This window comes from Panthera uncia (assembly GCF_023721935.1).
Source record: "Panthera uncia isolate 11264 chromosome A1 unlocalized genomic scaffold, Puncia_PCG_1.0 HiC_scaffold_16, whole genome shotgun sequence".
Lineage (NCBI taxonomy): Eukaryota > Metazoa > Chordata > Mammalia > Carnivora > Felidae > Panthera > Panthera uncia.
Window position 1 is genome coordinate 68,301,834 of NW_026057576.1, and position 12,503 is coordinate 68,314,336.

At 41.4% G+C, this 12,503-nt stretch overlaps 1 protein-coding gene across 3 annotated transcripts in view; it reads left to right on the top strand.

Moving 5' to 3' along the window:
• CLYBL (citramalyl-CoA lyase) overlaps positions 1-12,194 on the top strand; it is a 245,147-nt gene extending 232,953 nt beyond the window's left edge. For 2 of the 3 annotated variants that reach the window (XM_049647510.1, XM_049647513.1), the window contains exon 8: positions 12,084-12,194. In XM_049647510.1, the coding sequence (XP_049503467.1) occupies positions 12,084-12,179 (96 nt within the window). In that variant the 3' untranslated portion in view covers positions 12,180-12,194. Of the gene's footprint in view, positions 1-4,217; positions 4,655-12,083 lie in introns of those variants that run through there. The other variant, XM_049647511.1, reaches the window with a different exon arrangement.
• Positions 12,195-12,503: the final 309 nt, after the last annotated feature.

Consider the following 12,503-nt stretch of genomic DNA (forward strand, 5'->3'; position numbering starts at 1 on the left):
CCTGTGGTTGCACAAACACACCATGGCTTTCAGCGTCTTTAATAGCAAGATCCAAATACGGGCCATGAAAGGATGGTTTTACTCCTTGGACATCTCTCTTTTTTTCCTCATAGAGTATTTCTCTTTTTGTGTGTGTGGGTCCGTATGTGTGTGATTCTATGTATGGCTTTCCTGTTCCTTCCTCGTTTTTCCTTTCCACGAATTCTTGCTTTTTTCTTCTTTTTCTTTATCTGTTTTTGATTCTCTCCCTTTTTTTCCTCTTTTTCTCTCTGTCTCTTTACCACATCATCTCCATACCCCACGACCATCTGTTGCCTTCTCTCCTTTACCTGATTATAGTAAAGAAGTTCAGAGCATTCTTTGAATTTTTTGTTGTACTTATTAAGGAATTTTATAAATCTTTTTATATTAAAAGCAGGGGAATTTTTATTTTATTAAATCAAGAGTTTCTACAATTTTTTTTTCCACTTTAGGTTAGTGGACCTGAATGAAAAGAAAGTAGGGAACTTTCTCACCACCACCCTAGGGAGTAAGGAATTCTATTTGCTGAATCACATACCTCCCCACAGCATTTTGGACAGAAATAGGTATACAATATACATTTAGTAAATACTATTTAGCAAACTAGTTTCCAAGTTTCTGACAGTGCTAGAAAGAAATTATTCACTGTACTTTTAACAGTTTATATCATACTGACCTTTTGTTCACTTCTAGAATAATTGGAAGAAAATCTTTTCACCAGTTATTTCATCACTGTTCTTCAGTGATATTTTAATCTTTGAAGTTTAAAGTGACTTTGAGTTAATGTTAGTTCATGTAGATGTGTTTTCCAAAGAAAGAATGAGCCCACAGGTTATAAAATAGAAGTGTAATATTACTGCTCTTAGCTACAAGCTGCCTTAAAATGACTTCCACCCTCTGCTTTTCTCATAGGCAATACCAGCTTAAATATGGCATAAAATATTCTAAATTAAATAAAAATGTTTACATGTTTAACTCAGTGTTAAAAATAAAACTATTTTCAAGTAAGATTTCTGTTTAAAAAAAATCTGAGAGGAAGATGATGGCTGCAGAGCTCTTCATAATTAACTAAAAATCAACCCATTATTCACTTAACAATGGGTGAATTTTATGGTATGCAAATTATACCTTGATAAAGCTATAAAAAAAATCCAGAAAATTAAGGATGACCTCAAATGTGCTAGCAAATGTGGAAACTCCTTTAGATTGCAATATGCTTATAAATCCAACTGTTTCATTTCAGTAGGTAGCTTTCCACGCGGCATACCTGGCCAGGTTTTTCTAAATTTCCTTGTCAAAAGATAATTTAAAATAAAGACATGTCTGTCCCTATCTGATCATCCTGCCTGAATATTTTTAAAGATACATCTTGCAGCCTACATTTTGTGGGCTCTGAGAAGAATTTTCAAAACGAAGGCACCTTTGGTCTCCCCTTTCCGTTTGTGTAGTAAAGATGGCTCCAATCCACTGAGACCCTCCATCTGGGCAAGTAGACAACTCGGGACCCGTCACATATTAAGATAATTGACCCAAACATTCACCTCTGCTCTCCTCCCTCCTGTCCAGTCACCTCTGTCTTCCCTGCCAAATTCATCTCGCAAGCCTTCCACTGTCTCTTCTTTTCTCCTCCAGCCTCCTACAACTGTTGGTAAAGTCCCCAGATAACCTTACTGGAGTATAACACAAGTGTTTCCATTTTCCATGCAGGGCTAAAGCTAAGTGATTTCATGCTTCCTTTTTAAAAAGCAAAATGTTAATGATGTCTATTCATTTTACATTCACTCAGTTTCCACATTCCGGGGAGTTTCCTCCTTTTTATATAAATGCATTGGGCCATTTGCCTTTGCCAGTATTCTTCCTTCTCCTGCTCTCTGTTGCTGGAAACCCTGTCCTGTTTTACCTCCTCCTCCAGTGTAAGTGATGCTCCCAATATCAGGTCACCTGCATTTCATTAGTATCTCCTCAGCTGATATTCTAAGCTTTTAAGTTCTTTTAAATGTACTTGTTTTCAAATACTGATGAGGTGTCAAATTATGTCACACCCCTGAGTCTAGTTTCTTAAAGCGACAGTTCAGTCTCTGATTTATGTTTGGAGGGGGTGGGAAGCTTTAGGGATGAGTTGGCCTCTGCTCATTGCACCTTCCAGAATGTTGATGTCCCTCAGAACCCTCAAAGCTACTCTGAAGACGTAAAATCCTGTTATGATTCAAATACTGTACACTTCACTGAACCTTTCTGTGATAAATGGAATTAAATCATCTCCAGCCAACAATAGCAGTGGCAGGAGTAGCAGGGATTGTGGTGGTGGCAATAGCAATCAGAGGTGACAGCATTGGCTATGGTAGTGGCAGCAGTCTCAGAGAGGACACAGTCACAGCAGCAGTGACAGGAATGGTAGTGGTGGCAGCAGTGGCAGCCCCCATGTACTGAGAGCCTGTTGCATGACAGGCCATTGTATACATTATTTTATTCTCAACACAATTTTCTAAGGGACGTATTATCATCCCCATTTTACAGGTGAAGAAACTGAGGCTTAGAAAAGTAACAGTGTGTGCTGCAGATCACACACAGCTAGGAAAAGGCAAAGCTTGAGTTCAAGGTGTAGCTGATCCAAAAGCCCATATTCCTAACCTCTGCACCAAGGTGCCTTAAACAAGAGAAGCAAGACCCTTTCTCTGTATGTATCTCTGTGCACTTTTTGTTTCAGCTACAGAATACCACCTCAGAACACCCATCCTGGAGAGTTGTCTATTTCTGTTTGGTGGAAAGTCACAGAGGGGCTGCCTGGACAGGTGATCCTTGGTGTCCTCTTGGGCCACTACTGACCTGGCCGGTGGAAGTGCCCTGGGGAGCATCAGGGGCGCTGCCTTCCAGACCCCACTGATGGTTCTGTGCTCAGAGTTTTGTACAAGTCGGAGAACTACAAGAGTTTGTACAAGTCGGGAAAAGATGGAGGAAAGGAGGCAGCTTCTCCAGACTTTTCACCTTTCAGAAATCGGAAAATAAATCTGATAGGCTGTCCAGCAGGCAGGATCCCCGACACCCCATGCCCCTTCTAAGGCCGTGTCTGAGACAGGGGCTGAGATGCCTTCCCAAGCAGTTGTCGCTGCATTCACCAGTTGGCTCAAAACTAACCCCTCTTCAGATATTCCAACTATTACATTCTTAGGAATCATTTAAAGGGCTTCCCTATCAAAGGCCATGGAATATCATCTGTCAGAATCTCAGCACTGGTAGTAACGACCCATCAGCCCAATGTGAATTGTCGACCGTGTTGAATGAATTCAGCTGAACTCTTAGAAATTCATGTAGACCTACGTTAGCATCTAAAATTCTCTGGTTATTGCAGGAATTGGCTATTGAATTTTAATTCAAAATATTATTAAAATATCTACCAAATTATCACTACAATTTAGGTGTTAAAATAAGAAAAACATGTTCTCTATTTTCCAAGTCTTCAGAAATATTCTTTTACTACCTTAATGGCAACTTTAAAAGACGTGTTTCTATAAAGCAAAGGGTTACTGTTACTAAGAAGCACCTACAAGAATCAAATGTCATCCCCTTTAATCTTTCTTACAAATGCTTTAGGTTTTTTGAGAACTTAAAATATCATTCACATATTTATTATTGAATTTTCTCTCACTGAAAATATTCTTCAGTATTTCTGATGTCATAATAATTATAGTAAAAACTGTCAAGTGGAAACTCAGGATGGAAGCATGTTATATTTCAGTTGTTCCTGAATTCAGTTATTAAAGTTACATTTTCAGGGCACCTGGGTGGCTCAGTTGGTTAAGCGTCTGTCTCTTGATTTCACCTCAGGTTTTGGTCTCATGGTTCTTGCATTGGAGCCCCGAGTTGGGTTCTGCACAGATAGCACAGAGACTGCTTGAGATTCTGCCTCTCCCTCTCTCTCTGCCCCTCCCCTGCTCGTGTGTGCTCTCTCTCAAAATAAATAAACATTAAAAACTTTTTTTAGCTTTTAATTACATTTTCACATATTTGCTTATTTGCACCTTACCTATATACCATTTTTTCAGCCTCATCCTGAGTAATAATATCTCTGAAATAAGCTTAGATATGATAGTTATTTTTTTTATAAATCACATCAAAATAAAAAATTAAATATATAATATATAAAACAAATATATATTAATTTTTTATATTTAAATATTTTTCTTTAATCATCTCAGGTACTGCTGTTACCAGTCATACCTTGGGGTATACCACTTAGAAGAGTTTGGGATTTCAGGTGGTAAGCCTTAGGTTCTAGTCCTATCCTTCCCATAAGTTTCTTTGAAAAGGTTAACTAAATCGGAACTGGCTTTTGCATCTGTAAAACAGAAAGTACCATGCCCTCCCTCCTGCAAGTGAGAAAATGTCTTTGAAATGTTTTGTAAAATCATAAAGTACTATTTGATGAAAATCTCTCTTCTTTTTTTTTTTTTTTTTGTAATGGGTCTTCCTGATAAGATTGCATGCCTCCAATTTTTAGTTTGGAAATGAATATTATAGGCTTTCTAAGGACTATGGTTAACTAGAGTATAGGCTACAGTTGCTGAAGGAATCTTCATATTTCCTCCTCAAGGGAGAATGAACATCCTTCCCCTAACTCCAGCACCCTCCTCTGGTGCCCAGGTCAATCCATCTACCATGGTCCCACTCAGAAACAAAGCTGGACCAGGCCAGCTCTTAGCTTTCCCATTGTTGGATCCCCAGATCACGCTTAGAGGGAAAATGCCCAGAAAAAAGGAAAGGAACAGGTTGTTCAGCCTTTTCCCCTCAGAGTCCAAGAAGGAGCAAGTGTTGGGTCTACCAGGGCATGCGGCAAGAACAGAGGGATTCCAGTGGGTTCCAGTCCAGCTTCATCAAGCAGAGGCTGTCTTGTGCCTTGTCGTATGGAAAGTCAAGCAGCTAATGAGTAACAGAACCAGCAGTCACCCCTATTAATTTGGCTGGATTAGGCTTCCTTTTCCTAATGCTAGAGAATCCCATTCAGCCATAGACAGATGCAGTATCTCATACTGTGGTCCTCCATTTTGCTTGACTTGTTGAATCACTGGTGACCAGAAGCGTGCAAGGCTCTTGCAGAGCAGAGAAAGCCAACCCCACTGGTTTGTCTCTACTTGCTATTCCCAGTCTCTTCCCGCCCCCCCCCCCCACCTTGGTCCTTTGGCATACCTGACCTTCTAAACCTAACTTTTTTTTTTTTTTAGAGTGAGACAGGAAGTGCGTGTGCACAAACAGGACAGGGACAGGGGGGGTGGTGGGGAGAGAGAGAGAGAGAGAGAGAGAGAGAATGAGAGAGAGAATGAGAGAATGAGAGAATATCCCAAGCAGGCTCCATGCTGAGCATGGTCCCACTCGGGGCTCAATCCCACAACCCTGGGATCATGACTTGAGCCGAAATCAACAGTTGGACACTCAATTGACTGAACCACCCGAGCACCCCAAAACCTCACTTTAAATGTACCTATTCCTTGAAGTCCTTCTCTGGCAAGACCACTTCCATTTTGATGGCTCCGTTTCTCTGTAGCCCCTCAGTCTTTAAGTGCTACAAATGTGACAGACTTACTTGCACTTTAACTGTTAAGATATATGCATGAGTTAACCTGACCCCAACCCAAGATCACATTTGTTGAGGTAAGTCACTGTGTCCTACTGGAGTCTCAGCAAGTGTTAGCCAATTTACCAGTGGTATTACCAGACCAGGAGAAGGTCATGTGGCATAGAAAGATGCTTGCAGATGAAGGAGAAGAAGTGGGTAAGATAGATAGCATCTTCCCCTATCACCCTCCCCTCAGTCATCCAACTTGAGCCCCACCAAAGAGCCAAGCTCCACTCGAAACCATGTTTTGAGTACTGGGTTCTGGGGATTCAAAGATGTATGAGACATGGCCCCTTCCCTCAAGAGTCTCACAGCTTACTGAGAAAGATAGCAGTGTAAACAGATCATTACAATAGAGTGTGACAAGGGTTGTAATGAGAAGCTGTATAGAGAAAGGAAGGTGAGGGGTGCCTGGCTGGCTCAGTCAGTAGAGCATGTGACTCTTTTTGTTTTTTTTCTTTAAGTGAGCTCTATATCCAATATGGGGCTTGAGCTCATGACCCCAAGATCAAGAATTGCATGCTCTACTGACTGAGCCAGCCAGGTGCCTGGAGCCTTGAGTTTTGAACTCAGGTTGGTGGGTTTGAGCCCCAAGTTGGGTGTAGAGTTTATTTTAAAAAAAGGAAGGAGAGATCAGTCCTACCAGGGAAGTCTGGAAATGCTTCATAGACATGACATCTGACATTTTGAAAGATGAAGAGTGTACAGGACAGACAAGGAGAGGTGCTTCAGAGCAGAGAACAGAGCATATGGGAAAGGTACAGAAGAGTGTGAGTGTGTGGGTGGATAGGTGAGTAGACTGGCAGGAGACAAGGCTGAAAGCAGAGGTAGGGTCTAGTCTCCTCATGGGGAGCCCTGGTCAGGAGATTGCACTTGATTTTGTAAGTCCAAAGGGAACCACAGCCAGGTTTAAGCAAATGGATGATCCTGTCCAGTATTTTAGAAAGATAACATGATCCCAATTAGGAAGGTGCTCCTTCCCAGTAAGTATCCCAGCAGTCTCTCAGTGAGACCTCCCCATGGGGCTGTGGGTGCCTGGCAACCAAACTAACATCCTTAAAGGAATGTCATAACTGAGTCATGAGGAAACCAAGGCCATAATAGGGCCTGTCCAAGGACTCTCCAGGGTGATAGGTTGAAAAACTGGAAAGAAAGAAGAATGAAACAGTGTCCATCAGAATACCTCAGTGGAGCATCACCCTCTGCCTTCTTGAGGAGTAGGGAGGAGCAGCTGACTTCATGAGGGAGGAAGAGCTAATCACAGGCCATGCTGGGCCTCCCAAGATTTAAGCAAATAGAGGGCACAACCAAGATCTTGAAGAAAAATTTCATAATGGTCAAGGCTGACAAAAGTTTTAGGAATTCACTGGAAACTGCCAAGGTAAGTGTTTCACTGGCATTAGACTTAGAGTCATGCAGGAAGAACGTCCCCCTGAAAAAGAAGGACTGTGACAGCTGTACTCAAATGTTCTCACTTGTGCCAGTGGAGCACCACCATCACTGGAATGTCAGAGGGAGCTCCCTGGATGCTCAGAGATGTGATTTGGAAATAAAGTGAGTAGGAAAAGAATTAGATCAATTTGTATTTCTAGTAAATTACCCTAGAGAAAATTCAATACCCTAGAGAAAACATTCTCGAGTGTTAAGTGCCAGAAATCAAAATGTCGGGGCGCCTGGGTGGCTCAGTCGGTTGGGCATCCGACTTCGGCTCAGGTCATGATCTCGCAGTTCGTGAGTTCAAGCCCCGCGTCAGGCTCTGTGCTGACAGCTCAGAGCCTGGAGCCTGTTTCAGATTCTGTGTCTCCCTCTCTCTCTGACCTTCCCCCATTCATGCTCTGTCTCTCTCTGTCTCAAAAATGAATAAACGTTAAAAAAAAATTTTTTTTAATTAAAAAAAAAATAAAAATGTCTGAATGTTTCCTATAAATGTGATCACTGTTGTCATCACACCACCATCATCATCAACACTTTTGCTTTCAAATTGTAAGTCAGATTCTCCCCCATGAAGAACTTCCAGGTCTGGTAAAGTTCATGTTATCTCAGTGCCTGCCTTATCAACAGGGAATGACTGAGTTGTTAGAAAAACTATAGCCCAGGGTGCCTGGGTATAGCAGTCAATTAGTTCAGCATCTGACTCTTGATCTCAGCTCAGGTCCTGATCTAATGGGTTCATGAGTTAGAGCCCCGCACCGGTCTATGTGCTAACAGTGCAGACCCTGCTTGGGATTCCGTCTCTCCAACCCTCTCCCCCTCCCCCACTCGTGCGTGCGTGCACCCTCTCTCTCTCTCTCTCTTAAAATAAATAAGTAAACTTAAAAACAACTATAGCTAGCCCAATGGTTATTGTTTTCTGTGCTATGCAGATAACATGCATGCTAAGGTAATACTGTCCTTCACTTCCAGGAGCCTGAAACCCTAAACGTGTATAGTAAAATGTGCCAAAGTGACTGACCAGTGATTTATTACAACAAATAATAGGTAATCGTTGACTAAAAGCCCACTGCATACAGCGCTCCATGGCAACTCTAACAGGAAATGCATGACGTGTGCTAGGTATACAATATCGTATCCGTGTGAATAGTGCAAACTGGCAAACATGATCCTGAATGGATAAGAAGGGCAGTCACTTCAGACCCAGAGATCTCTCTGTGCTCTTCACAGTGGCCTTTTCTCTAATTCTTGTTGCATTTTATGGCACCTGCTTCTTCTCTTTACTGTCTCCCCCAGCACACTTCTCCTTGAGGGCACGGATCAGATCGTATCCATATCAAAGTGGGCCTGTTTCTTTTTTTATAACAATTTTTTTTAAGTTTATTTATTTTTGAGAGAGAATCCCAAGCAGGCTCCACACTATCAACACAGAGTCTGACTTGGGGCTCAAACCCACAACTGTGAATCATGACCTGAGCCAAAATCAAGAGTGGACACTTAACTGACTGAGCCACCCAGGTGTCTCAGCCTTCTTTTATGTGTGTGTGTGTGTGTGTGTGTGTGTGTGTGTGTGTGTGTGTCACACACACTTTTTTTTTTAATGTTTATTTTTGAGAGAGAAAACACAAGTGGGGGAAAGGCAGAGGGAGACAGAATCCAAAGCAGCCTCCAAGCTCTGAGCTGTTAGCGCAGAGCCCAACGGGGGGCTTGAACCCATGAACTGTGAGATCACGACCTGAGTGGAAGTTGGATGCTTAACTGACTGTGCCACCCAGGTGCCCCAGCCTGTTTTTAAGCAGGGGAACTAAAACACCGAACTTCTCTAACTTGAATGTGCTTCAGAACCATGAGAGGATTCCTGGCCAATCCTTCACCCACCAGCCTTCTGCATCAAACCATATAGGATCAGACCCTATATGCATTTTAACAAGCCACATCCGGGGCGCCTGGGTGGCGCAGTCGGTTAAGCGTCCGACTTCAGGTCACGATCTCGCAGTCTGTGAGTTCGAGCCCCGCGTCAGGCTCTGGGCTGATGGCTCGGAGCCTGGAGCCTGCTTCCGATTCTGTGTCTCCCTCTCTCTCTGCCCCTCCCCCGTTCATGCTCTGTCTCTCTCTCTGTCCCAAAAATAAAAATAAAAAATGTTGAACAAGCCACATCCCCTACCATCCCTGTCAATGATTCTGATCCAGTTGGTCAGGAGAACACTTTTCAATCGATAAGCTTAAGGTATAATCCTAGAGCACAGGCTTTGGACCAGCTACAGCTAGCTGTTATCCTAGTCCTATACTCACTGGCCACCGGGCAGGCATCTATAAGTTTTTTAAGTTCCTTGTGCCCCAGTTCCCTCAGTTATAAAATGAGGATAGATATGAAACTTAATAGAAATGAAACAGAACAGTGGCTGCTGGGGATGGGAGTAAGTTGTCAATGGGGACAGAGTTTCAGTTCTGCCGGATGGAAAATTTCTGGAGATCTGTTGCACAACAATGCAAATATACTTAACATTACTAAAGTGTATGTTTAAAAATGGTTAAGATGACAAATTTTATGTGTTTTTACCACAATTAAAAAGAGAAAGAAATTTTTAATGGGGTTGCATAATAGTATTGACTTCACACTGTTATGAGCGGTACCTGAATAAAGCATGTCAAGTCTCTGACATAGTCTCTGATCTAGCAACTGCTCAAAAAATTACAGCTATTATTATTGTTGTAGTCGGTAAGGTAGTTCAGGTGGTTAACTATGAATAAGTTACTATTAAAGGCATTTTAAACCTAATGAGAGTCTGAATCTTCAAGCTGATGGAGGTTCTGTATACTTTTTGAAATAGTGTGCTAATTTCTCAGGAAAGCACCAGGCTGGGAAATGGAAATTTATCTATAATCACTCATTAAGGACTGTTTCAAACCCTCCCCACAGACCCAAGCAACTTTTGGCAAACTGCATTTTTCCAAATCCTGACCAACAGACCATTCACATTTCACATGTAGAGCCTTATGTTTTAAAAAAGCCGACCATATTATAGGTCAATATGTGAAAGCAGGACGGTATTCATTTTGGTAAACTGTTTCTTAACACTAAAGTCCTCAATTTGCAGAGATAAAGAAAACAAAGCACAAAAATGTTGAACTTTGTTTTTCAGCTTAAGCTTAATGAAGTCAAGCAAAATCTGCCACTGTAAAAGAAAGGCTCTCCATGAAATACTTTGCGTCTTTGATGTGCATGTGGAACCCAAACAGATTTGGGAAACATGGCATAAGCCCAAGGCCGTCATTTTGATTCTGTGTGCATTGTTTTGATTTCATGTGCATCTATTCTAATTTCATCTCTCCAGCCTATTATTTAAACCTTAGCAGGACTGATGTGCTGTTTTACAGGGGCATAATCCACTTGGTGGTCGGATAACCAGGAGGCCTTTGGTCTTCATCACTTACTCCAATGAGAAAACTAGACTATTGCCTTGTAAAACAGCATGAGTCCCACACCCTGATTTCACATGCTATTCTAACCCATGGAACATCCCTGGAACTTCTAATTGAATTCATAAAATTCATCATGGTCACAGAGATGACCAAAATTAGCTCTAGGCTGAATGAAATTAGGCAAAAGTCAGTCTGGAGATATAAATAGTAAAAACGAGAGGGTTAGAAAATGACTTCAGATACAGGATTTTAGGCCAACACAGGTGTTCATAGGAATCAGATTCTAAGGCTGAGAAGGTTAGGTACCACTGGTTAAACCTCTAATCCCATTGGCTTTTAAATCTCTCTTGATTGAAAACTAAATTCCAAAGTCATTGCTAAGGATCCCCTGCCACTTTTTAAATCTCCATTCTGTGTATAACTCTTGTAATTATGGGAGATAAGGGTTTCCAGAGAGACCAGAAGAGCCATTCCAGAACTTCTGAATAATGACAACATTGACTGTTGAGAGGTGGTACTTGTGAAATCCAGCAATGGATGGCAGTATATGCAGATGGACCATCAGCAAGGATTATGATGGCTCCAGTCCACCAGCATCCTTGCCAACAGGTGGAAGGAAGGAGTCTTAAGAAGAATTGTGATTGTAAATGGCAAAAAGAAGTGATTAAAAGAACACAAATAACCAGACATTAACTTCAGATTCTGGGCTTACTGCCTTCTGTCCATTTAATCTTTCTTTGATGCAGTGAAGACACTTCTCGTTACCTTAATATGTGGGTCTCTGATAAAGGCTTGAGGTTCTGATAACCCAGATATTGGCTCCAGCTCTAACTTTTCCTAGTCACATGACCTTGGAAAATCACTTCCCTACTGTGGGCCTCAGTTTCCTCATGAGAACAGGACCTAGGACCTAGATCACATGACACATTCAATAAGTATTTGTAGAAGTTTAAAAGAAAATGTATCTGAAAAATGGGGATAAATCAGGATATCTCAGAGATTCTTTCCAGACTCACCATTCAACAGACCTGTGACTTCTTTGTTACAGGCTCATGTCCCTTGTCATTCTAGTCCTCTCCTACATGTGTGTACCAACAGAGGAGTCTCTTTTTATTCAGTGCAATCCTACCTTACATTTTCTCATCACATGATAGTGTTACCCCTCAATTATGTTACAAGAAGGAAGCATTTTGCCGTTAACCTGATCATATAGTTATTTTTTCAAACAACGATTGGTCACCAGAGCATATTATTATTTTTAAAGTTCTAGGCAATATTTCAAAACTATACAAGGAAGTATTTGCATTTTCCTTCCATAGTTTTCTGCCTGATTTCAAGAGTTAAATGAACAGTTTCAAATACCTTGTGTGTGATGCTTTTCCCCTCCATTAAAATGCTGAAGGGCTTTTTCTCCCCCCTCTTTAGGAGGAAAAAAGAAATCTTTCCCCTGTAATTTACTTTGGCTTTCTCAAAAGTTGGGTGGGAAAGTCAATATAATTCAGGTGGAATCTAAAATGTTCTTGTACAAGTGTGCACAGAAAGGAAGCCTATAATTTCTGAACATTCTTTTAGGAAGTTTGTATTCTCTGTTTTCCAGGGAGCCTTTACTTTCCAAGGGAGTATGATCGACATGCCATTACTGAAGCAAGCCCAGAACATTGTTACGCTTGCCACATCCATCAAGGAAAAATGATCTGTTAAATGAAGCTCTCATCAGGTGGGCTGAACATATACAGTGGGTTTCTTAAAGACAAACCATAATACTCAAGGCAACTTGTTAGTATGCCAGATTGGAACCTTTCTCCATTTACAGTTCATGGTAATCACAATTTTTTGTTGTTGTTATCTCACTGGCCAGTTGTTCCTCTAAAAATGAACTTTCTTCTTTTTGGTTCCAAGCTTATGATTTTATTGCTCATGAATGTGTTGCAAATATGCACTTACGATTTCACAGGGAGATGAAATCGTGGCGAGAGATGGGCTGAAGGGATGTTAGGTCTTTAATGAAACAGATCTT